The 24,660-nt window shown below is 25.1% G+C and overlaps 3 protein-coding genes across 11 annotated transcripts; 2 read left to right on the top strand and 1 right to left on the bottom strand.

Annotated features, from left to right (window-relative positions):
* Positions 1–2,179: 2,179 nt before the first annotated feature.
* LOC149062056 (uncharacterized) lies at positions 2,180–7,713 on the top strand. The gene is made up of 5 exons (XM_089217367.1): positions 2,180–2,409; positions 5,319–5,596; positions 6,248–6,397; positions 6,641–6,770; positions 7,480–7,713. Exons 1-5 carry the CDS (start codon positions 2,305–2,307, stop codon positions 7,711–7,713), a joined length of 897 nt encoding a protein of 298 aa, XP_089073493.1. The 5' UTR covers positions 2,180–2,304.
* LOC107168022 (endoplasmic reticulum-Golgi intermediate compartment protein 2) lies at positions 7,708–13,961 on the bottom strand. 3 transcript variants are annotated; one of them, XR_001506188.2, is made up of 10 exons: positions 13,644–13,961; positions 13,256–13,376; positions 12,842–12,997; positions 12,558–12,777; positions 10,954–11,207; positions 10,757–10,879; positions 10,156–10,293; positions 9,951–10,078; positions 9,790–9,869; positions 7,708–9,484 (listed from the first exon to the last, which is right to left on the bottom strand). XR_001506188.2 is itself a non-coding variant. In XM_015517275.2 (9 exons), the coding sequence occupies exons 2-8, from the start codon at positions 13,365–13,367 to the stop codon at positions 9,978–9,980; spliced, it is 1,104 nt and encodes a 367-aa protein (XP_015372761.1). In that variant the 5' UTR covers positions 13,368–13,376; positions 13,644–13,960; the 3' UTR covers positions 7,708–9,484; positions 9,951–9,977. The 3 variants fall into 3 exon arrangements, 2 of the variants coding, with proteins under 2 accessions (XP_015372761.1, XP_015372763.1); XM_015517275.2 differs by lacking the exon at positions 9,790–9,869 and having other exon boundaries at positions 13,644–13,960; XM_015517277.2 differs by lacking the exon at positions 9,790–9,869 and having other exon boundaries at positions 13,648–13,960.
* Positions 13,962–14,203: 242 nt separating this feature from the next.
* On the top strand, positions 14,204–20,869 carry LOC107168024 (uncharacterized). Of its 7 annotated transcripts, XM_089217358.1 has the most exons (14): positions 14,204–14,487; positions 14,717–14,914; positions 17,649–17,787; positions 17,847–17,888; positions 17,981–18,037; positions 18,131–18,253; positions 18,340–18,425; positions 18,528–18,666; positions 18,730–18,849; positions 18,914–19,024; positions 19,165–19,308; positions 19,384–19,451; positions 19,797–20,046; positions 20,139–20,869. In XM_089217358.1, exons 3-14 carry the CDS (start codon positions 17,650–17,652, stop codon positions 20,262–20,264), a joined length of 1,404 nt encoding a protein of 467 aa, XP_089073484.1. In that variant the 5' UTR covers positions 14,204–14,487; positions 14,717–14,914; position 17,649; the 3' UTR covers positions 20,265–20,869. The 7 variants fall into 7 exon arrangements, 5 of the variants coding, with proteins under 5 accessions (XP_089073484.1, XP_089073485.1, XP_089073488.1 ...); XR_016189741.1 differs by lacking the exons at positions 14,204–14,487; positions 14,717–14,914 and having other exon boundaries at positions 15,872–17,787; positions 20,139–20,314; positions 20,372–20,869; XR_016189742.1 differs by lacking the exons at positions 14,204–14,487; positions 14,717–14,914 and having other exon boundaries at positions 15,872–17,787; positions 20,139–20,318; positions 20,372–20,869.
* The last annotated feature ends 3,791 nt before the right edge of the window (positions 20,870–24,660 follow it).

Genomic DNA, 24,660 nt, shown 5'->3' with positions numbered 1-24,660 from the left:
ATTAAAAAAAAATTTGAAAAATTGACTTGATGCTGCTATGAAAAAAGTAAAAACACACTAGTGGAGTTGATATTTTTTTTTTCAGGTAAAATAAACGTACCGGTGGAATTTACATGAAAAAAGGTCACAATCGATGGATTTTACATGCGCTTGTATATATAGGTGGTACTGTATAACACTATAAGCGGTTCTCAAACTGTGGTACGCATACCACTAATGGTATGCGAAAGACTCTATGGTGGTACGTAAAAGGCCACATGGTGATAGGATGGGAAATTAAAAACAAATATTAGATTCTTAGCGTAGCGATGATTTTACAATGTCGTGTGTTTTTTTAATATTCAGATAATAAAGGTTAGATTTCACGGAAAATATACGTCAATAAATAAGATATCTTATAGGTATAATCGTTGATATTGTCAATATAAACTTGCAAAACTAAAGTGCAGAACAAACAAATGCATTTGTCGATCAGCGGGAATATTGTGTAACTCAAAATGTCACAACACTCACAACAGCAAGCCTTGCGAAAATAAATAATAAAGATAATATATTATTAATAATAAAAAAAAAATAAGACAAATATTAATAAGTGTAGTGTGTAATTAATTAAATTGAAGTGTATTTTTTATTTACGTAATTGACCAACAGTCAGTGGTTAATAACGTTAATATTCGATCATTGAGATAAAATTGTTTTATTTTATTTTGTACAATAACCTATATCTTGGATACTGACGTTATTGCCCAGTAATTAACGAAAATAACCTAGCAAATTGGCTTCTAACGTTAATGACCGATTAATGACGTAAATATTCAATTTTCATCATTGGCTGTAGCATATGCCATATAATATATTATATTATTAAATATTCCTACCCAAAAGGACACTGTAGATAATCTATTTTATCTAATACTAGCTGAATTATTCGTCGTTGCCGGGTTTAAGTATAAAAATATGTGTAATAATGTATGTATTTGTGCGACGATATATAGACCAGTTAATCAGCTTACATACTGTTTTACATATATACAAATTATGATATACGTATAATATATTATATTTTGAAATAAACATATTAATATAATTAAATATTTAAATATATATGCGATAAAATGACAGGCGATCAAATGTAGCATTATTCGATTTTACTCACGACGAAATGTCGTATGCGTCCAATTGTCGTGCGACCAAATAACCGCGACGAAATAACGGGATATCATAATAATTCAGATGCATGTTTTTATTGTTTTATATAGAAAAACAATGTGGCCATGTATGTAACTATACGTAATTTATATTACATAAACAGGGTTGGGCAGTATCTTAGATACAAATTGTATCTTGTATCTTATTGTATCTCGATACAATTATATGAAATATCGAGTATCTTGTATCGTGATACGCATCAAAGCAAAGTATTTCGTATCTGGTATCTCCATGACAAATAAGACTTATTTGTTTTTTAGTTTTATTTTCTTATTTGTCATGAGTATCTCGATACTGCTATTTTAGTATCTTGCAGTCCTTGGAAATTATTTTTCAGTACCGATAAATCATAAAATTATAAACTATTATTTATTATATTAGGATTTAGGACATTATGTTATTACTAAAATTATTTTTACTATGTATTTATATAACTTTTAATGTATAATTATAATTATTGATATTATTATTATTTAATTGTTCTGTGATTGTATTGTGGTTATTATTGCATTGTTGACGACAACGAGATTACGTTACGTCGTAATTGATTCGTTTTATAATATTACAGTATAATAAGTGTCAATTTTTATTATTTTATTTGCCATATTTAACGAAGGTGGTCATCCCCATAATAATAAACATATTTTTTTTTTTTAAACCAGTGACTAAATTTTATTAATATGTATCGAGTATCAGCTAGTATCGTGATCCTCTAAAGCCAAGTATCTTGTATCTAGTACCTCGATACTGCTTTTTGTGTATCTTGCCCAACCTTGTACATAAATATAATATATGCATAGAAATAGAGTTTAGACAATAATATGTAGGTACTTAAACAAATATAAACTTAGCAAAAACAGTCACGGTTGCTCGTGGTTATTGCTTGATATGTTAAATCGATAACATTTTGTTGTTTATGGTGTATTATTGTAGATAGATAAAGGCAAAGTTTTTAATTATTATAGTGAATAGTAACTAGGTACCTACTTTATACTAGTTCTGAAAAAGTAAAAACGCCTAAAACTTGTTAAATTACAAGCTATAGGTACTTACTAGGATAAAATTTACAACCGTTACTATATATTATCTATTTAGATGCGTTTTAAAATGAATAACAATAACGCATACTTCAATCAAACGAAAAATACAATTCTTTCCAGTTTAAATAATTTTATCACCAACGCAAAAGTGATATACGATGTAAGTTATTACTATAATATAATATAGTTATTTATATAGTATTATCAATGTATAAAATATAATATATAATATTACCTCATATATGTTCACTCACATAGGTACCTACACCATTTCACACACACCAAAATTCTTCATCGAGAGAGCAAAACTATTTTCTTATAATATAATAGAGTATGATATTATCATATACGTATAGTCATTATATGATGTTAAGACGTAATAAGTACACACTATTACATAAATTATTATATTATATAGATATCAGCCATTATGTAGGTAATAATCATTATTAGTTTATAATATAAAAAAAATACCTAACCTAACCTGTACAGTAGGTTACAAGTGGGTTACTGTAATGGATGGAATTAAATTTAAATCCAACGATATTATATATCATAGTACACGAAAAACGATTCTGCGCGGAGCTGGTTTATCTGTCTAGGATATGTATATGTTATAGATTATTCAAAATTTTCAAATCTTAGATTTAAAAAGAAATTTTTTATGAATTTCTATCTAAGATAATTTGAACATTGACGTAATTTTTACGTACTTATGTTGTCAAAATTCAAACTTTGAACGCCTATAAAAAAAAATTGTGACTGAATTTATTTTATTTTTCAACTGCTATTGTAACAATATGTTAGGAATACATTTTTATCGATATTAATTTAAAAAAAAAACTTATATCAGTATAACATCTAACTTATAATCTAACTAAACGGAGTAATGGACAAACATTTTGCAGGGTAACACCGTACCACATCCACTCTGCCCATCAAAACTTTAAATACTTATAACTCATAAACTATACCTACTCGTCCTAAATTCGATTTTTATGAATCAAAATACTTAGAAAAATATTCTGCTTTGGAATATGAAATTAAAACTTTATGTTGTCATTCAAAAAGTAAAAAAATTAAAAAATGATAAGGATAAAAAATATTTTGAAATAAATTTTTTTAATAAAAACGTTGGTTTTTGAACAACTTGAAACTATGTAAAAATATATTTTTCAAAAACATTAGTAATTTTTGAAATAATGAGTGTTCAATGATAAAAAAATCACCCGGTATAGTAATATTATGTTTTAGAGTAAGGTAAGGTACTCCAATTTCTAAAATCGATTTTCTCAAAAATCAATTTCTCATGAAAATTCCCGTTCTCTATTTTTTTTCAATTCATTCCATACCATTTTTTTTTCATGAAGCTTTTGAAAACTACTGGACTAATTTTGACTTCCCCTATGACCCAATGCACCAACTAGATTCAATTTCCAATTGGAAAAGCTACTGAAGTTGAAAATTGAAGTATTATTTTGACAACTTATTGTGTAGGTAGTTACACTCGTACACTACACAAATACAAAGAATAAAAACACATCATTGTAAAATTAATACATTCATTACTCCACTCAGAATCTAAAATGTATGAAGAATCTTGACATCTTGTATTAAATTTCGAAAACTTTACTATAAAATGATTTGCATAATATATTTTTACGATTTTTATGAATTAGGTACGAATTCCAATTTCAAACATATTTGAAACTTTTATAGATTTATGCCCAACTTTTTTTGAATTCCAGTAATAAAAACTTACGTGGAACCTTGCATTAAATTTTCAAACTTTTTGACTGAGCAAAAAATGTTTTATCGAAATGTCTATACGAAATATCTCCATATCAGTCAACATTATATAGGTATTATACAAATACCATGTAGGTATAGAATATATTCTTATTATAACTTATAAACAATCAAAATATATTAATTAATAAGATAAATAATAATCCAACAGTTAAATACAGATATAATAATGATCTTACTCTTAGGTTTGATAATATTAAAGCTAACCATACAAAATAGTAGAAAATTTATTTTTGATGTGTTTTGACTCAACGAATAATTTCTTTTTAATATTTACAAAAAAAAATATTTAAAATTTCGAGTGTCTATTAACAGCTCAAAAGTGTAAAAATATTTTGAAAATTATAGGAAATGATATATACAATAACAGATACAAATGCATGTAATAACTATCTGCGATTATTCGTTTTTGAATTTCAACATCGATGAGAAAATCGTTCCATGTGAAATCAAGTGAATATCAAATATCGTAAAAGTTTAAAATTTCGTAATTTTGATTAATTTTTCAAAATTCTAACCTCAGACGCTCATAAACAATGATTGTGGATATACGCTCGCCTTTTTTAATTTCCACTATAACAATAACATATGAGGCGCCTCGTATTGAAATAGTTAACCTATTTTTAACTGAGCGAACAATTTTTTTTATTGACATTATAAACAATCAAAAATCGTTTATGCTTTTAAATAGTTCAACATATAAGTCAAAATGTTTTGAATATTTTATGGTGTATAAAAAATGTTAATATAAATATTTTATTAACACTAAGAGTTATACCAAAAATCAAAATATATTGTCAAAAATCAATTTTCTCTTAATGTTTTTTCCTCCCCGGTGTTTTTGAAAACAACTAAGAATCTTAAATTTAAACCTCTTATATAATGCACCAACTCGATTCATTTTCCCAGTTTCCCACCAGAAAAGATATTGAAGTAAAAAATCGAAGCATTATTTCGACTAATTAAATTAAAAATAAAATAAAACGCATCATTACAAAACCCGGCATAAATTCATCGCTAGTTATTTTGTATTATTACTTTATTAGTTATATTAGTTTATTACTATTATTATTTATTCTACCTACTTACGGTACTGTTATATATTTAATAAAAAAGTTTAAATTAATTTAATTTAATACTTATTTACTTATTATTTCATTGGTTTTTAACACATTTGATCTTTAACCCTAATAATATACCTATATATACCTTTAGACGTTTGATGTAATTCTAACGAGTTTATTTTTAATTATGTTAAAGAATTCCTTGATGACGAAACATAACATAAGTTTAAGTATCCGATTTGTTATTGGAATAACTCAAGAATTGGAATCAAACGGCAAAGCAAATTTTAAACAAAAATTAAAAAGCGATTCCGATAACATCGTCGATTATAAAAGTTTTACGTTGAATAAAGAACAGCGAAAGTATGAACAAATAAAATATGACGTGCAGACGAAAATCTGTAGAAAAAATCAAATTGAACATTATTTTGACGTTGTAGACCGACAGTTACAGTTTGTCATGAAGAAAAAAATGTTTGTACATTTCATTACAATAAAATTAATTAATTCATTTAAATTATTATAACAATTAACCTAACTTGCATAAAATAATGTTTTAGTTAAATAAATACTTAAATATGGTTTGCCAGTTCAAAAAAGTCATGAAGGAGATACTACGTATGACCAGCCCCCCTCCCGTAATTACTTCACTAAGCAATGAGCATGCTTATACATACTTGCAAATAACGATATAATGTTTTGTACAAATTGACTCAAATAGATCTACCCAAGTTTTCCCCCCCATTTATTAATTATTATAGACAAGAACGTAGCCATGGGGGATTTGGTCATACGTATCTTCACCATGACTTTCTTTTGTACTGGCAAACCATATTACCATATTAGAGTATTTATTTAACTATATAGAAGCCACATGGACCCCCACCCCCCAAATAACGAAATAAAATCCTAGCTACGTCCCTGCCTATAGTTACTTGTTATACTACATATAGATACTAAAGTTTAAACTTTAAATTAATTAAATAATATCACCAACAATTTACTTATTACCTACTGAAAAATATATAGGTATCCTAATCTAAATACTCTCTTGTCTGATATCCAATTTTTATTTGTTATATAATTATATTGATACCTATAATCACCATAATATTAATTTTTCAGAATGAAATCGGAAGCCATTATTGTTGCAGCAATGAAAGAACACGAAAATAAAATTGTGAATTTACAATTAGATGCAAAACATTTGTTAATAAAAATTGAGTCAAACGCAAAAGATAACGAAATTAAGAAAAATAGCCGTATGCAAATCAGGTAAATGTATTGGGGTACAAATCTATACCTTTCATTTTAAAATATTGTTTATAAAAGTTTTTGAGTGGGTTTATCATTATTTTCGAATGAAGTTCTATTAATTAGGCACTAGCAACAATGTCAAGATCAACATATATTATTTGGAAAAATAGTGTACTTACCTACTTAAATAGTATAATATTTACTTAATTATTTTTAGTTAGATATTTAAATCGAATATGAAAATGTATTTTAATATATTAGGAACGATTTAAAAATCAGAAAAGCTCTAATAGTGCATACGTACGATTCCGAGATGATGGCAAAATACAATAACGTGAATGGATTTAATTCAAAAATAAAAACAATTGAAGATACCATTTACAAATTGCAAGTGAGTATAATTTCTCTATAGGTAGGTTTAGATACTACAGAGTACCTGCTACGTACATAACGCATTATTGATTTTTATTATGAATGCAATATAAGAAAGCAATTGATAACTTAATGATTACTACTAATAAAATAATATTCTAATATTCTACAACAATACAACACAATTAATTATTACTATTTATGTTGGTACATAATTTTCTAGATTGATCAGCATAAACTAGAGTCAATAACTTAATGATTAATGATTTTACTGGTATTAGATTATTTTTTGTTTTATTTGAGTTATATTTCTGTTCTAGTAGGTAGTAGGTACTCATTAGTCATTATAGTTACCTATTAATGCTTGATACCTTGATTTTAATGACTTAGAGCTTTTAAATAATTTTAAAATTTATTAAATTATACTGTTGATGTAGAAGAGTGTATACCTATACGGCTATACTAGTATATCACTATATCAGTCATACTAAAACAATTTAATAAGTAGTTCTGCATTTGTAATGGATATGTCTGAGGCAAAAAGAGTTTCCCTGTAATACTTGATCACAGAATAAATTACTAAAACGATCAGTGTTAGTTTGGTTTGTTTATCAAATACAAATGCATAAGTTACTATCAGAAGAATGCAGCAATGCAATTAACCTAGCTAAATTTAGCAAAGACTGTGATAACTGATGATTAGTTTAGAACTAGTTTTTTATTTTTAGGAATCCATTTCACGTCAAATTCAATTTTACAATAATGTGGTACTCGAAAAGGAAGAGGAAAATGATCGAATTTGGCATGCAAAATTACATGAAATACAACGCAAGATAGCAGCTCGAAAAATACAAATGCATTTCAGAAGATACTTAAATTACATTAAAACTCGCGATATTAAGAAAAACAAAAAAGGCCAGCACAAAAAAAATCAACCGAAAACAAAAAACAATGTATTATAATTTTATAATTTTTTTAATAACATTTCTAGAGAAAAAATCAAGTTTCAAAGTGGGTATTTAAATTTCTCAATTATGTTTGCATAGTCACAAGAAACATTTTTAATTTAACATTTTATAATAATTTTAATAATTCATAATATACATTGCATATTTTATTTATGTTACAAAGAGTGAAAGTCCTACAGCTCAAAAATCTGTCTTATGTTAGCTGGAGCAGGAGATCTATTTTAGGTTAATAAAAAGTATAATATTTAAATAATTAAGCTAAAAAAAATTATATAAGCAATTAATAACAATAATAATATTTTATAATTATATAGGCTAGCTTCGCTAGTTTAAGTTTTTTTTATACATAATAAATAATAATTAATAATACTTAAGATTAATTAGATTTTAATAAGCAATAATACGGCTCAACACTAATGCCTTTAATTTAAACTAATAATTAAAGTCATTGAACAACATTAATAACAAATAATAATTAAATTAGAATATTAGTGTACCTAATTACAATAAAATAAAATTATATATTATACGTATATTATATTTATGAAGGGGTTATTTTTTAAATAAAATGAACACAATTTATATTAAAATATTAAATTCTTTTAATAGTGAATTGAAGTCGAATCAAATTTAAAGATTTGACAAAATGGCGGTAGCGACTACACACTTGGGCAATGTTAGCGAACAATTGGTTAAAATGAAGGAGAGTTATTATGAGAGAAAGTTGAAAATCAAAGAAATTGAAATTGAAAAAAAACAAAAATATTATTCTGAAAGGTTGGTTATGCAAAGCAAACTGGTAAAAAGCTTAATTTATTGACTATGTATTTTATTTTAATAGTTAATAGTCAATTTAACATTGCAATTTTTTTTTATTTTGTAAACAGCATTATACAAGTATGTTAGTTATACAGGGTGATTTTTTAATCATGAACCACTCATTATTTCAAAAAGTATCAATGTTTTTTAAAATATTTTTTTACAAAGTTTCATATTGTTAAAAAAACAACGATTTTATGAAAAAATTATATTTTTTTATATTTTTTATCCTTATAATTTTTTAAGTTTTTTACTTTTTTGAATGGCAACCTACAGTTTTAATTTCATATTCCAAAGCAGAATATTTTTCTAAGTATTTTGATACGTAAAAATCGAATTTTGGACGAGTAGTTCATGAGTTATAAGTATTTAAAGTTTAGACAAGCGGAGTAGTGGACAAACATTTTGCGGGGTAACCCCGTACCACTCCACTCCGCCAATCTAAACTTTAAATACTTATAACTCATAAACTACTCGTCCAAAATTCGACTTTTACGTATCAAAATACTTAGAAAAATATTCTGCTTTGGAATATGAAATTAAAACTCTAGGTTGCCATTCAAAAAAGTAAAAAACTTAAAAAATTATAAGGATAAAAAATATTAAAAAATATATTTTTTTATAAAAACGTTGTTTTTTTAACAACATGAAACTTTGTAAAAAAATATTTTCAAAAACATTGATACTTTTTGAAATAATGAGTGGTTCATGATAAAAAAATCGCCCTGTAGTTATAGTAGTTACTGTACACTGCAGTAAAAATAAAATAATAAATAAATACTTTTTTTTTGCTTCTTTCTTCTATCCTATTATACCTACCTAAAATTAAGAAGAAATAAAACAAAATATTTTAAAATATGATTAATATGTTAATATCTTGTGAAATATTTTGGATTATTGTTTCTGCATGTCTTGACCAGCAACTAACAAGGAAACTAACAAACAGCTGAAAAAAATGTTAAAAATCATTTAACTGCTTACGTAAAATAACATTTTATAAATCCATAATTTTCCAAATAATTAATTTATATATGCCCAAAAGAATAAATTAAATAATAAATTATAATAAATAAACTATAAAAATAGTTTTACGACTTTTAACACTACAAGTCGTGATTAAGAAAAAACAAATAACTAATCTAATATGCTATTAGATTATTAAATGAGCAACCTAATATAGTAATCAAATAATTAGTTTACTTATTCGATTACTAATCACTAGATTGAATTTAAAAACACTATTTTGTATACTTAATCGAATAGATGATTGAAAATGGGTGTATTAGATCACTAATATGATTCGATTAAGTTCAAAAATAGACCTTCAGCACCTAAAACATTTTTATATCCTTGATATAAAAAAAATGCTTAAATATAAAAATAATAATTTAAATATAAACAAATTTATTTACATAGTTGTATCATGTTATAATAGATTGTTATTTATAATCTAAGGACTTTTCTCTTGTGATAATTCTATCAGTTGTATAGAAGGAATATACTTTTTTTGTGAACTTATCTAATAGAATCTTCATAAAATCTGTAGAAAAAAACAATTGTTACAAATATAAGTTAAAATTGTATACTATGATATTTGCAATTTTTCAATATACTTACTAAATAATAAAAACAAGCCGCCAATAGTCGATGCTATTTCAATAATTAAATGAAACAAGGTAATTCTATTTTCTGTGATGATGAATTTGAGAGCATTAATATCATATTGAAAATATATACCAGGCATACCGTGACTCCCTAAAATATAAATATTAATTAATTAAAGAAAAAATGGATGTATGAGTAGATTAAGAGATATAACATACAGAAATGTTTACCAATATATGAGTAAACCGAGGTATTTGTGATTATGGTGGCTGACGATATTTTCAGTCATAGTTATTTTTGCCCTTTGTTATTTTATTTATTTTATTTTAACTTTTTTTTAAAAACTCCTGAACTAATTATTAATACCTACATTTTTATAAAATAAATATTGTATGATATGCAAAAATTCAAAAATGTTGAAAGAATATAAAAATATAAAAATTGTAAAACACAAAAAATGTATAAATTGTAAATTATTTTTATCATTTTCACCTTAATATGAAAACATTTTAATTGGATTATAAGCAAATTATTGTTATCGCTATTATTCTAAGTGTAGAAAAATAAGCATCTCCAAACAAATCTTGGTCTTAGTTTTATACTTAGTACTTACCAGTATTATGATCAATTTTTCTTTGTATATCTTTTGCTGAATACTGGTAAGTTTTTATTTCATTTGAATGTGATTTAACATCTGTAGCTATTACATCTATGAAATATTTAAAGGATACAGCATCTATATCAAATACAATTATAAATTAATAAATGTGAAAAAAATCATATCAATGTAAAACAATCTTTATTTTTTACTTTCATTTGTTTCATACAGTTCTCCTTCTAATGGATACATAATCCCTTTTGTCGGAACACCAAATGAAAATTGATTAATTCGATGAGAAAAGTTAGTAGCCCCTGATCCAAAAAATGGACCAGTAAGATGCACATGACCACCTGGAACTATAAGAGATTTCCCAGGAGTTATATGAAAATTTCCTATCACCTTATTTAGAATTAATGACCCGTGTATGCGACACGCATCTGGTATAGTGTTTGGTTTTTCTGTTCTGAAAAATTAAAAAAACAAATTATTTTGAATTTGCCTCAAAAGTCCTAATTACATAAATAATACCGGGTGATTCTTTTATCATTGAACACTCATTATTTCAAAAAATACTAATGTTTTTGAAAATATTTTTTTACATAGTTTCAAGTTGTTAAAAATCCAACGTTTTTATTAAAGAATTATATTTTTAAATATTTTTTATCCTTATGATTTTTCAAGTTTTTTACTTTTTTTAATTACAACATAGAATTTTAATTTCATATTCGGATATTCCAAAGCAGAATAGTTTCCTAAGTATTTTGATTCATAAAAATTGAATTTAGGACGAGTAGTTTATGAGTTATAAGTATTTAAAGTTTAGATTGGCAGAGTGGAGTGGTACGGCGTTACCCCGCAAAATGTTTGTCCACTATTCCGCTTGTCTAAAATTTAAATACTTATAACTCATAAACTACTCGTCCTTAATTCGAATTTTATGAATCAAAATACTTGGAAAAATATTCTTCTTTGGAATATGAAATTAAAACTCTATGATGTCATTCAAAAAAGTAAAAAAACTTGAAAAATTATAAGGATAAAAAATATAATTTTTTAATAAAAACGTTGGTTTTTTAACAACTTGAAACTATGTAAAAAAATATTTTCAAAAACATAAGTAATTTTTGAAATAATGAGTGTTCAATGATAAAAGAATCACCCGGTATATAATGAAGAATAATTTAAAAATTAAATTTCAACATTTTTACTTTTTAAATTACTTCTTTATTTTTTAAAAGTTAATAAATTTAATGGTTCATTAAAATTTAACTATGGACCATTTTATGATATACTAAATTAAGTTAAGAGGACATCGCATTAAAATATATACTCAAAAAATTTCCTTTAAAAACATGTTTGCGTGTTCAAAGAATATGGGTTACTGAGTGGTTTTATTGTAAAAAACATCTATGAACAAAATTGAAAAGGAGATTAAAATCTGGTTTCGTAAGAAGCCCAATTTCTGATTTTTAAGTTGCAGTCCTAAAAATAACTCTTGATAAAGGTAAAAATCAGGCATGACTTAACATGAAATATTATACGAAATTTTACAGATATCAAAAATCAGGCTTCTTACGGAACCAGATATGAATCTCCTCTACGACTTTGTCCATAGGTGTTTTTACAATAAAACCACTCAGTAACCCATATTCTTTGTATGCGTAAATAATGTTTTATAAGAAAACCATGGAAAATAACTGCCTGCCGTGAAGGCTAACAATACTATCTCTTGAGTGTTGTATATCTACACGTTTCTGTGAGACATCCTCTTAAAGGTTAAAATTAGCTCACATTCAATATATTTTTAACTTACCTAACAGAAATTTTATTTTTTAATGTATTATAATCATCAAACATCCATAATATGTCTTTCATTGAATGATATTCTTCTCTTAAATATGCATTAAATTCACGCATTTTTTCAAAATGTTGTTGCTGTTCTTTTGTCATTTCCCACCAAGTATCGTCAGTTTTCAATTCTCCAAATAACATCATATTTTGTCCCGTTGTATCAACAATATCAGCACCTATACCTAAAAAAATTATAGAAATATAACTAAAAACCCTTTTGTATTTTAAAAACTACAAAAATCTTACTGTCACAAGGTGATGCAACTGTAATATCTATGTTTATTGGAAGTTTAGATTCATAGTCTGTATCTGGTTCAAATCTGTATATATAATGTTCTTGTAGAAAAAATTGTACTTCAGAAATTAATAACCATAATCCAAATATAGAAATTAAAACTGTCACTGAAAATCATAATAATATAACTAGTTTTTAAACTATTCAATAATTATAGATTGTTTAGTTCTATTGCAAACCAGAACTTAAAAGTATATAATATTAGTTAAATGATAATACTTAATATTTAATTTGCGTGATATACATAAAATACTTAACATAAATGCACTGCATTTTTTAATAGTGAAGATAAGAAAATGTTTTGTTTTAACTACTCTACTAATAAAGCAAATTTAGCAAATTAATTATTTTTATGATGATCTTACGTATAATATTACTATAAGTAGATGGTTCATAAATTTCTTCTTGGACCTTAGGAAATGAATCCAATTCTTTTACAATGTTAAGTGCTAGTTTTTTCCCTCTGTATCTCAACATTTTAATTATCTACAATAAAATGATATTCATTATTTTATATAATATCATATAATACCTTTATCTAAATAGTTATTTAAAATAATTTAATATTAAAATAAAATTGAATGTGTTGTGACTATTTTAACAGTTTATGACAGAAAATAATCATTTCATGGAAACAAATAACATCAATCAATTATTTTGTTATAATAGTTTAATACATACAAATTTTAAATAAAAACAATTTAAAACTGTACGAATCCACTATTCCTTTATTAATATGACGTGTACACTTACTCACAATTTTATTTAAATACTATTACTTAATTCCTATGAGTTAGATGTCTGAATAGTGAATGTGCTTTATTTCATGAAACAAATGGAACAATAGGCAAATATACAACAAGAGTAAAATAGTTGATCTTTACAAAAGCTTAGGAAACGTCAATATAATATTAGCAACATTTTAAGTAAATACTTCGTAAGTACAATCGATAAAATTACAAATTAACAATAAGCAAATAATTGGAATAAAACAAATAAATATTATTACGTATATTTACATTGTAAAAGTTAATATTGAACTCGAATAATAGAGACTGTTATTTTTGTTATCGTCGTCAACGTGTTATCATTAATCAACAGAATTGTTGCGACGCTCGCACGTCATAGCCATAGAGTAATATAATATAATATAATAATATGGTCATAGCCTAAACAAAATCATGATAACATATCAATACGATAAATATTATTTTGTTTTATCGTTTGATTTTTGTCATAGGGTAATATTACTGATATTACTAATATTATTAATTTTATTATTAGTAATAAAATTACTCTATGAGTTTGTCTTATTTAATTACATCATATGCTATATAGAATCTATATTTTAAAAAATCGGGACTTTTTTGTCTCGCTGGCTTGTAAGACGGGACTTGGGGCAAAAATTTAAATAACGTATAAAATCGTGACATCGCGTCCCGCTAAAAATTGAAGCGGGACGCAGGACAAACATATTAAAAATCGGGACTTATCAGTTATCTTACTATAGATAACTACCTATATAGTGTAAAAATTAAAAATTTGGAACTCTCTGCCGTACAGTAGGTATAGCTGTCGATTTTACGTCATTAATAAGGTAACTGCATACCACATACTTATAGCATTTTCAACCTTACCGCACTATTGCACCAAGGTGGTACTGGTACAGTTCACTGCCTCGCTGGTAATTGTCCTAGTGCGGGATATATATATATACTCTATGGTGTAGATGAGACATAAAATCTATATTATTTTTTTTTATAATTATCTCTGATATATAAAGGTGATAATATATTTAATGGGTATTGTGATACTTATCTTTGCAGTGGGCGCAAAAAACTGACGAAGTGCATTGAGCCATTGAGGTGAAACATAAAAAAGTCCACTCAGTGCACATTAATCTCGCCGATGGAATATAAAAATATGCACTGGTGCAGTCATTGCAGTGTGTAGGAAAACGCAATAAGGCTTATAGCCAAATTTATTGACGATACTAACATTTTACTTAAAATCAACTTTGCTAAGTAAATACTTTTCACTAATTCACAAGTGGTATTTATAAACACTAAGTCTTTTCTCGTCCAAGATTTTTTTAAGAATATTTTACGTGAAAATACATCTTATCACAGATAGAAAAATATACTTAATTTAACACAAATTGGTGTTAAATTAACTAAGGTGGCATGCAGATTTTCACTTACTTGAAGCTTGATGTTAATTTAATATAAGACATATAGTAAAAAATAAGTTCTTTTAAAGGTAGTAATTTTTAATTATTTTGGAGTTAATTCAACATCTATAACTGTTTTACCATTACATCAATTATAGATTATTTTAATATTCCACTGATTGTCAAAATAACAAGTAATATAAAAATTTAAGAATATTTTTATTGTGTTCAAACCATCTACATTAATTACCTAAGACCTAAGAAATATCTTACCTACATTCCGACGTGTTATACCATTAGACTACCTATCATGATTATAGATCATATAAAAAATATATTATTTAGACAAGTTATGAACAATGGATTGTATTTAATTACCTGTATGATTATAATTTATATCATCATATATTCATTTTTCTACTTTGACAGTGATGTATATACTAGTCTCCAGAGTTATTGGACTCTCCAAAGTCATGTACCTACTATATATAATATATATTGTGTATTTCATCAGCTCATTGAAGCCTCAAATGCATTCCGGATTTATATTATTATTAAAATAACTATAGGTAATTTTATTACTTTAAAATAATGTCATTAAAAACTTAATATTCTATAAAAAATTAGAATAAATCAACAATAATTGTACTATTGTAGACTAGTTAATTCATTAATAGATTAATGATGCAAGGTCAAGGTTTTGGTGTTAAAAATAGTGTGTAATCTGTTTTTCTTATAATTAATATTTCTCTTATTAAAACATGATTAAAGGGTACCTTGGATTTTTCTTAAGTTCTACTTAAGTTTATCTTAAAGTTATTCAAAGTGACATTTATAAATACCAAAACATAAGTTTTATTTCAGTAAAAATATATATTATATATATATATATATATTTCTTAATAAAATATTGTAAATATAATTTATAAACACCAATCACTGTCTTAGTTAAAATTATACAAAGATTTTTCTAAGTATCGTCTATGAATTTCACAAATTAGATTATTAAGGTTTAAGACTATATTATATCTTTTGAATTGGATGTGTTAAATTTAAATAATACAATTCACCCATACAATGAAAAATGTTTCTGAGCCAATATGGTTAGTTAGTCTATATTTCTAAGGATATTTAGTTAAACATGTATAGGTTGATTTTACTATTTATTTATGGTAACTTGATGGGTTGATAAAATGTTTGGCAAGAAAATATCGCAAAATATATCTAATAGTTATTATTATATTATTAAAATTTATATTATACTTACTATTTACTAGCTGTTATTTTAACTTGCAACATTGACTTACACAGTAATATGGTAATTATACAATATAACTATGGAAATAGGTTTGTGATACTGATATAAATAGCTTAAAATAAATCTAAATATTTTGAAAACATCATTGTGTATAGTGAAAAATAATAATATATGTAATAACATAAACTTTTGAATCCATACAAGTACTAACAACTTACGAATAGGTAACATTTTTTAATAATAAATTAAAAACTAAATAATCAGAACCGTTATTTTTTGTTTAAATGTTTAATTTTGCCAAAATTTGAACTTAAAAGTTAAAACATCTAAAAAAAATAGATTGTGCAGAAGTAGTAGGTATTTTTGAGATTTAAAGATTTCTGTAAGAACAATTTATGAGGATATGTTTGATTAAATTCACAATAAAAAAATAACTTATGAGGACCCTTGTATTCAATTTCAAAGTATTTTGACTGAGATTATTTATTTATATATTTTTTTAAGGCTAATTAGACACAAATATATCAAATGACTTTAAATATTATAGAATTTATTAGTCTAAATATTTTTAAAATTCTTTTTGAGCATAGAAAATGTTTATTGAATACGTGAAATGTTTCAATCTTCTAGGATAAATATTTTTAAAATTATAACAAAGATGTTAATTAATTTTATTTTGATTGATAGTTAATTTGTCACACACCATTTTATAATTAACAATTAACAAATTGTTTAACTTATGATGGAATTTCTAATGAAGAAATTCTTCATGTATATTATAATGATTCATAAAATCTTTCATTTTTGTTCTCTTTCATAGGTATCAATATTTGTATGTAAGGTATGTTCATATTATACTGTACATCACACTCGTTTATTGATAATCATATTTTAAATATAAAACATAAAAACCACACACTTGTAATATCAATACATTTATCACTCCATTCAAAGTCTAAAATATGTCAAACCTATCAATTTTAAATTTTAAATACCTAGATATGTACTTACAACGTTACAACATATTTCTTTTGAAAATGTGTAAGATCCTTGCATTGCGTTAGCCGGCAGCAACAAAGTTATTTGTATACTGAATCTCTTTGACAATAATTAATAAAGCTGAGCATTTGGTTTTCATCAAAATTTATAAAAAAATGTAAGCTATAATTATTGTAGATTTAGCTGGCCAAAAATAATAATAATTTTAGACTGGTAAAAAATTAAATATAACACAATTTCCTTGGTAATTTATGTAATGTTATATTATTTATTAAAATAAATTATAATTCATTGTTAAAAAAATTTATTTTATTCTATAAATAAAAATTAGAATGGGTGATATATGCAAAAATGATATGAAAGTGGATTTAAGAGACGAAACGATTGAGAACACTTTAAATGATCTAAGATTTCAAATATCAGTATTAAAACAACAAAATATCAATATCAAAATGAAATTGGACGAAGATGTATGTTTTGATTAAAAACTGTAATATTATATACATAATTATATTTTTGTAAGTTATAGATAAATAAAGGTTGTGCAATGACAAAGTTGTTACAAAAAAGGGTATGATTACATTTTTCCAAACAAGTCCTATTTTTTTAATGGCACATTATTATAAATGTGTATATTAATTATTATGTTTTTACTTTTTATAGAAGCCATTTAGACAAACAAAAACTGGCGAAGTAATATTTCCCGGGAAAAAAGAAATGGTAGGTATTAAATACATTTATTTTATAGGATGGTTCTACATTACAAACTAAAATATAGGTATAATACGTGATTATTTATTTTTCATCAACAAGGATTTTAAACTAGATGTAATGACAAGAGAAATTTTGAAGTTAAGAACGGTTTTAAATGGCTTGAAAAAAAACCGCAATCAGCTAAATTTAGCTAGAAACAATAAAACCAATTCTAACTGTTCTGTATGTGTAGATTTAGTCATGCATCTAATTCAAATATTAATACCTATTGATGTTCAAAAGTTAGAGCCGGTTATTTTTTTTTCTAGGAGTCTAATAATGAAGACAATAACATAAATAAAAAGTTGAGCGAAGAACTATGTAAACAATATAACACAATGAAAGACACATTTGAGTAACTACCTATATTTTATTTACCTAAATCTATTCTCATTAATAAAATGTCATAATCAATCAAAAAATAACTTATGAACGTTTTTTTTTTATTTGCTTAAAGCAATGTTGTATTAGAAATATCAAAGTACCGGGTACGAACAGACCTTAAAACAGAAGAAATGGAAATCAATAATGCAAAATTGATAAAAACACAAGAAGAATTTTACAATGCAGTCACAACATTAGCACAGATAGAATCGGCAAGTTAAATAGTTCGATTATCGTCATAACACTAGACATATTAATATTTTTATTAACTTCAGAACACTTATGACGATGTGGAGATTGTACGAAAAGAATTTAATGATGTCAAAGACCGCTTAGATGGTTTGAAATTGGAGGCTGAACATCAAATTGACGAGTTAAACGCTATAAACGAATCGGTTTGAGTTTTAAATAATTTAAACCAAATTAATAAAATCTTGTGTTACTAATATTGTTTCTTAGTACATGAACGGTCTTCAAGAAAAAGAGTATCAAATAATTCGATCCAATAACTTGTACAAAGAAAAGGAAAAGCTCACAGCAGAATTCGAATCTGAATTCAATCGGCATAAAGTGAGTTGTATTTTATAGTTTGAACCTATTAATTATTATACATTTTGAATTTGTTCTCACTAAATAATTTATCAGCCTTTAGGTTTTGATTTTTCAATGAATATTTTTTATAATAATACTTTACACCTAATTTGTTACAGGAATATTTTAAAAAAAGGGTAAGTCAAGTAGAATTTTTGCCTGCTGCATTACAGGCAGTTCAAAAACAGATGATCTTCGAAAAAGAATTAAGAACATCAGTGGAACGAAATGTTGAAATTCTCAGTAAAAAGCTAAAAACAACTGTAATGCAACCTTTATTATTAATTTAAATCAAATTATTAGTGTTTACTTAATAATATATTGTTTATATAATATAGATAAATGATTCTTGTAATAACTCTCTTGACACAAATCAATCATTGAAGTCTAAAGCTCAACATCTGAAGTATGTAAATACAAAGCAAATTATAACTTTATTATCTATAGGTAGTCTATGTGTCTACTTATCCCACCTACACTCACTCAGATATATGTTATAAAATATTGTTTTATAGACCTCCTATCACCATCGACTTCATCTAAAGTGAAATTAGAATTCTTTGTTTGTTTTAAGATTATTTATAGTAACATTGCTTGTTAAGATTACTGATCCAAAAAGAAAGAATGAATGAAATTATTTTAATGCCTAAAATTATAATTTATTACTATAATATGTTATATACCTAATAATATAGATAAATAAATAATTATATAAATTATTTATATAATTATTTGTTTCATTGGTGTACAGAATCAAACAAATGGAATTGGAAACTATTTTAGCAGAAAAACTACGTTGTTGTGATGAAATAAAAACATATAAGTATCAACAAAAATCTGTACTAGACAAGATAAAATCCGAAACAAAGTTAAAAATAAATGATTTACGTCGTGTTTTAAAAGCACCAGCTGAGGAATACTTAAATACCATCAATAAACTTCAAAATCAGATATCAAAGATCGAGGCATATTCTTGTTTTGAAAACGAACAATTAACACATGTAATTACTAATTACTATTACCCACATTGTCGACAAATTCTGAATGTGTATTGAGTATAACTAAGATTTATTATTAATTATTATTGTTATAGATGTCTTCGATCATGCAAAAACCAATCGAAGCATTAGCTAGTATTTTAAAAGAAGCAAAAGAACAAATCACTGTAATAGGAAATATACAGAATGTACTTACTGACACCAAAAAAATATGTTCGTAACATTTCGGATTAAAATTAAGTTTGGTTAAAGCCAAAACAAAAAAGGAAGCGTAGGTAACTTCTTTCAACTACTGTCAATATCAGTTATATAGTTTTTTTCTTTACAGGATTTTATTTTCGTAAATAAATTAAAAATATCTTCTATTTAAATAAAGAGTAAACTCCCAGTTGCTGGATTGATTTTAAAATGTTGTTTTTATACATTTTTTTTTATTATTATTGTACATGTACAGGTACAGTATACACGATAAATAAAGTCAAAATAATGCTTCAATTTTCAACTTCAGTATTTTTTTCAGTATGAAAACGAGTCTGTTGATAGATTCAGGAGTTCAACATTTAAAATTCCGAATAGATTACTAAAGCGCAAAAAAAAAAAATTAAATTAGAAAAAACGGGAATTTTTTGAAAAGTTAGTTTTCGAAAAAATGGTTTATGTAGTAACCCTAAAATTAATAACCGTAGTACAGGTAAATTTATCTGAATGTAGAATGTAGAACTTTCTATACATCATAAATATTTAAATATTCAGAATAGGTATGTTGAGTTGTTAACGGACATTTTCAGTGTTCAATGTTTTTAGATTTTTTCCAATAAAATTTTGTTCATAGGGTCAAAAATCTTGAAAAATGGTTTTTAAAATGGAAAAAAAAAACAATAATATAAGAACATTTAAAAGAGGACATTAAAACCTTATTAAGTTATTAACATATAATCAGTTATAATTACATTTAAAAATTATATAACAATAAAATCCAAATCACAATATATAGGTATTATAATACAGTACCTATAGAAAATATTAATGTTGAAAAATCATTGAGTTTTAAATAAAAAATAAATATTTTATTACATTTTAGTTCATTATTTTCGCCAATTTGAACCTAAAATATTTTGTTTTACCCGATTATTTTAAAAAGTAATGAGAATTTTCAAATGCGGCTTCTTAAAAAAACAAACTAGATCCAATTTTATACAAGAAATCAAGTACTCAACACGTTGGAAATTCAGTACTTTTAATAAACGAAAAATAGTGTGGGAAAGTGTTTATTGTAATATAAATTCCCGGTTTTCCACGTACCTATTTGTATTTTAATACAATGTAATAAACTATAATATATATTACAATTTAAACAGTATTTGGTAACCACAATCCTTGGTTGGTTCTATATGTTGATTATTATGAATCTATAGATATAAATAAAACGCTATTCTAGCATTTGTTGTCTTCGTCTTACAAAGTGCTTAACATAGCAAATGTACGTTCAGCAGATCATGTTTTATCCTCTTTAGTATAAAAATTAGAGTAAACCGACCTATTATGAAATTTTAGGTTAAGAACATTATCTGTGTTTAATACGGATTTTTTTGAGATAGTTTGAATTTTAGCAAGTTTTGAGTGTATAATATAGCGTAAATTAAATATGCTCATAACTCATTTTAAAACTGAATTATCGTAACGTTATACAGTCTTAATATAGAAATTATAATATACTAGCCAATGCATAATAGGTACTAATTAAAGTATTAATTCAGTTGACTCTGTATAATAATAATATATACGAATTTGAAACAATTAAATTAAGTAATATGATACATACCATGTATGTTGATACGTCCATAATCCATATATACCTTGTAACATAGACTGAAAAGTCGTTTCTACTTATATCGTGATATAACATTGAATTAAAATTTAACATTTAACACATCCGTTACAATGACAAACTAAACGGCTACTGACTACTGTACAACAGTACAAACACAACCACAGCACTACATCAGTGCGGTACCAATACTTGCTCATTTTATTTTTTGCTTACGCAAATATTCAAATACTAATGTGGTGCAATACACCGGGGAGCGATATTATAGATATTTTGGTTTATTTTTAACGTTTTTAAATTATTATGGGCCCCACATTTTTTGTTGTAGCCGGGCCCTGAGAGTTCAAGGCCTGATACTGCATCGTCCCTAATTAAACAACACCAAAAAAGGTACCTACATGTTAATACGACATATGTATATGATGATGACTGGATGAGTAATTTAAGAATAGTTAGTTTTAACTTTCAATTTAACTCACTTAAATTTTTTTTTAAATGTTACTTACCTACCTTATGTTATTTAAATTCGTTTATAGTTAATTTTAACTAACTTTTTATGATAAGTTACTTAAATTATACCTAGTTTGAAAATACTTAACTTACCTTAAGAGTTTAAGACTTATAAATGCCATTGATCGAAAATACCTACCTTTTTTAGATTCTGAACGAAGTGATGAATGTATTGATTTTACAATGATGTGTGTTTTAGATTCTGAGCGCGCGGAGCGATGAATGTATTGATTTTACCATTATGTGTGTTTTTATTTTTATTTTTTTTTATTTTTTTTTTTTGTGTCTGTCATCACGTTTTGGGGCAGTAAAAATGCTTCGATTTATGACCTCAGTAACTCGTTCGATCAGAAAGTGAATCTAGTTGGTTTTTTGGGGGGTCAAACGTGATCAATTCTTAATACTTTTCTAAATAATCGAGAAAAACAAACTAAAAATTAAGGGAAAACGGGAAACTTTACGCACAATCAGTTTTCGACAAAATCTATTTTGGTTTTTGATGTAATTTTAAAACAAATCACCATAGATACATGGAATTTTCACCGAATCTTTATATAAGTATATTCTATCCACCGTGCAATTTTCAAAAATTTTCGACTTAAGTTGAACTATTCATAGGCATTTGAAATTTTCGATCATTATTAGTTTTTTTTAAATTAATATTGATAAAAATGTATTTGTTGTGCAGAAAAGCTTGAAAATTTAATACAAGGCTCTTAACATATTGTTACAGTAGCAGTTAAAAAATAAAAGAAATTCATAGTCACAATTTTTTTTTATAAGCATTCAAAGATTGAATTTTGACAAAATACGTTAAAATCACGAAAATTCACAAATTATTTTAAGCTAGAAATTCATAAAAAATTTTCCTTTTATATCTAAGATTTGAAAATTTAATACAAGATTCCTTACAAGTTTTTCAATCTTCTTCACAAATAAAAAGTCTACCGAAAATTCAAATTAAATTTTTTGAGCATTTTAAATTTAAATTTTTATAACATTGGATTTTCACTTTTAGCAATTTCCTTATTTTGGTGTAACTCTAAAACAAATGACCGCAGATACTTTAAATTTTCACTGAATGTTTATATAGGCATTTTATATATTTGATAAAATTTTCAAAATATTTAGATTTGTTTTGAGCTGTTTACTGACATTTTAATTTTTCAACTTTTTTAGTTTTTTTTTTCTATAAATATCGATAAAAATGTATTTGTTCGGTAGAAAAGCTTGAAAATGTAATACAAGGCTTCTAACACATTTTAACTATAGCAGATAAAAAATATTAAAAATTTGTACGCACGATTTTGTTTTATAAGCATTTAAAGTTGAAATTTTGACTAAATTCGTAAAGATTACGGCAATGTTCAAATTATCTTAGATAGAAATTCATAAAAGTTTTTCTTTTTAATTCTAAGATTTGAAAATTTAATACAAGGCTCCCAACATATTTTTACAATAGAAGTTGCAAAATAAAAGGAATACATAGTTACAATTTATTTTAAAATTATTCAAAGTTTGAGTTTTGACAACATATTATGTAAAAATCACCAAAATTCACAAATTATTTTAATCTAGAAATTCATAAAAAATTTTCTTTTTAAATCTGATTTGAAAATTTAATACAAGATTCCTTACAAGTTTGTCAATCTTTATCATAAATAAAAAGTCCACCGGAAATTCAAATTCAATTTTTATGAGCATTTGAAATTTAAATTTTTACAACATTGGATTTCCAGTGGATTTCACATTTAGTGATTTTCTTATTTTGGTGTAACTCTAAAAGTCTAAAACAAATGACCGCAGATACTTCAAATTTTCTCTGAATGTTTATATAAACATTTTCTATATTTGATAACATTTTCAAAATATTTAGATTTGTTTTGAGCTGTTTACTGACATTTTAATTTTTCAACTTTTTTAGTTTTTTTTTCTATAAATATCGATAAAAATTTATTTGTTGGGTCAAAAAACTTTAAAATTTAGTACAAGGCTTCTAACATATTTTAACAATAGCAGTTGAAAAATAAAAGAAATGCGTATTCAAAATTTTTTTTACAAGCATTCAGTTTGAATTTTGACAACATGTAAAAATCACGAAAATTACGAAAATTCGCAAATTATTTCAAACTAGAAATTCATAAAAAATCTTCTTTTTAAATCTAAGATTTGAAAATTTTTAATAATCTATAATATATCCTAGACAGATAAACCGTCTTCGCTCAGAATCGTTTTTCGTATACAATGATATATCATTGGATTCAAATTTAATTCCATCC

Source organism: Diuraphis noxia, unplaced genomic scaffold (genome assembly GCF_037042655.1).
Source record: "Diuraphis noxia isolate RWA-SAM2 unplaced genomic scaffold, SU_Dnox_SAM2 contig0001, whole genome shotgun sequence".
NCBI classification, from domain to species: domain Eukaryota; kingdom Metazoa; phylum Arthropoda; class Insecta; order Hemiptera; family Aphididae; genus Diuraphis; species Diuraphis noxia.
The sequence above is the reverse complement of the archived record's forward strand: the minus strand, read 5'-3'. Positions and strand labels throughout refer to the sequence as shown.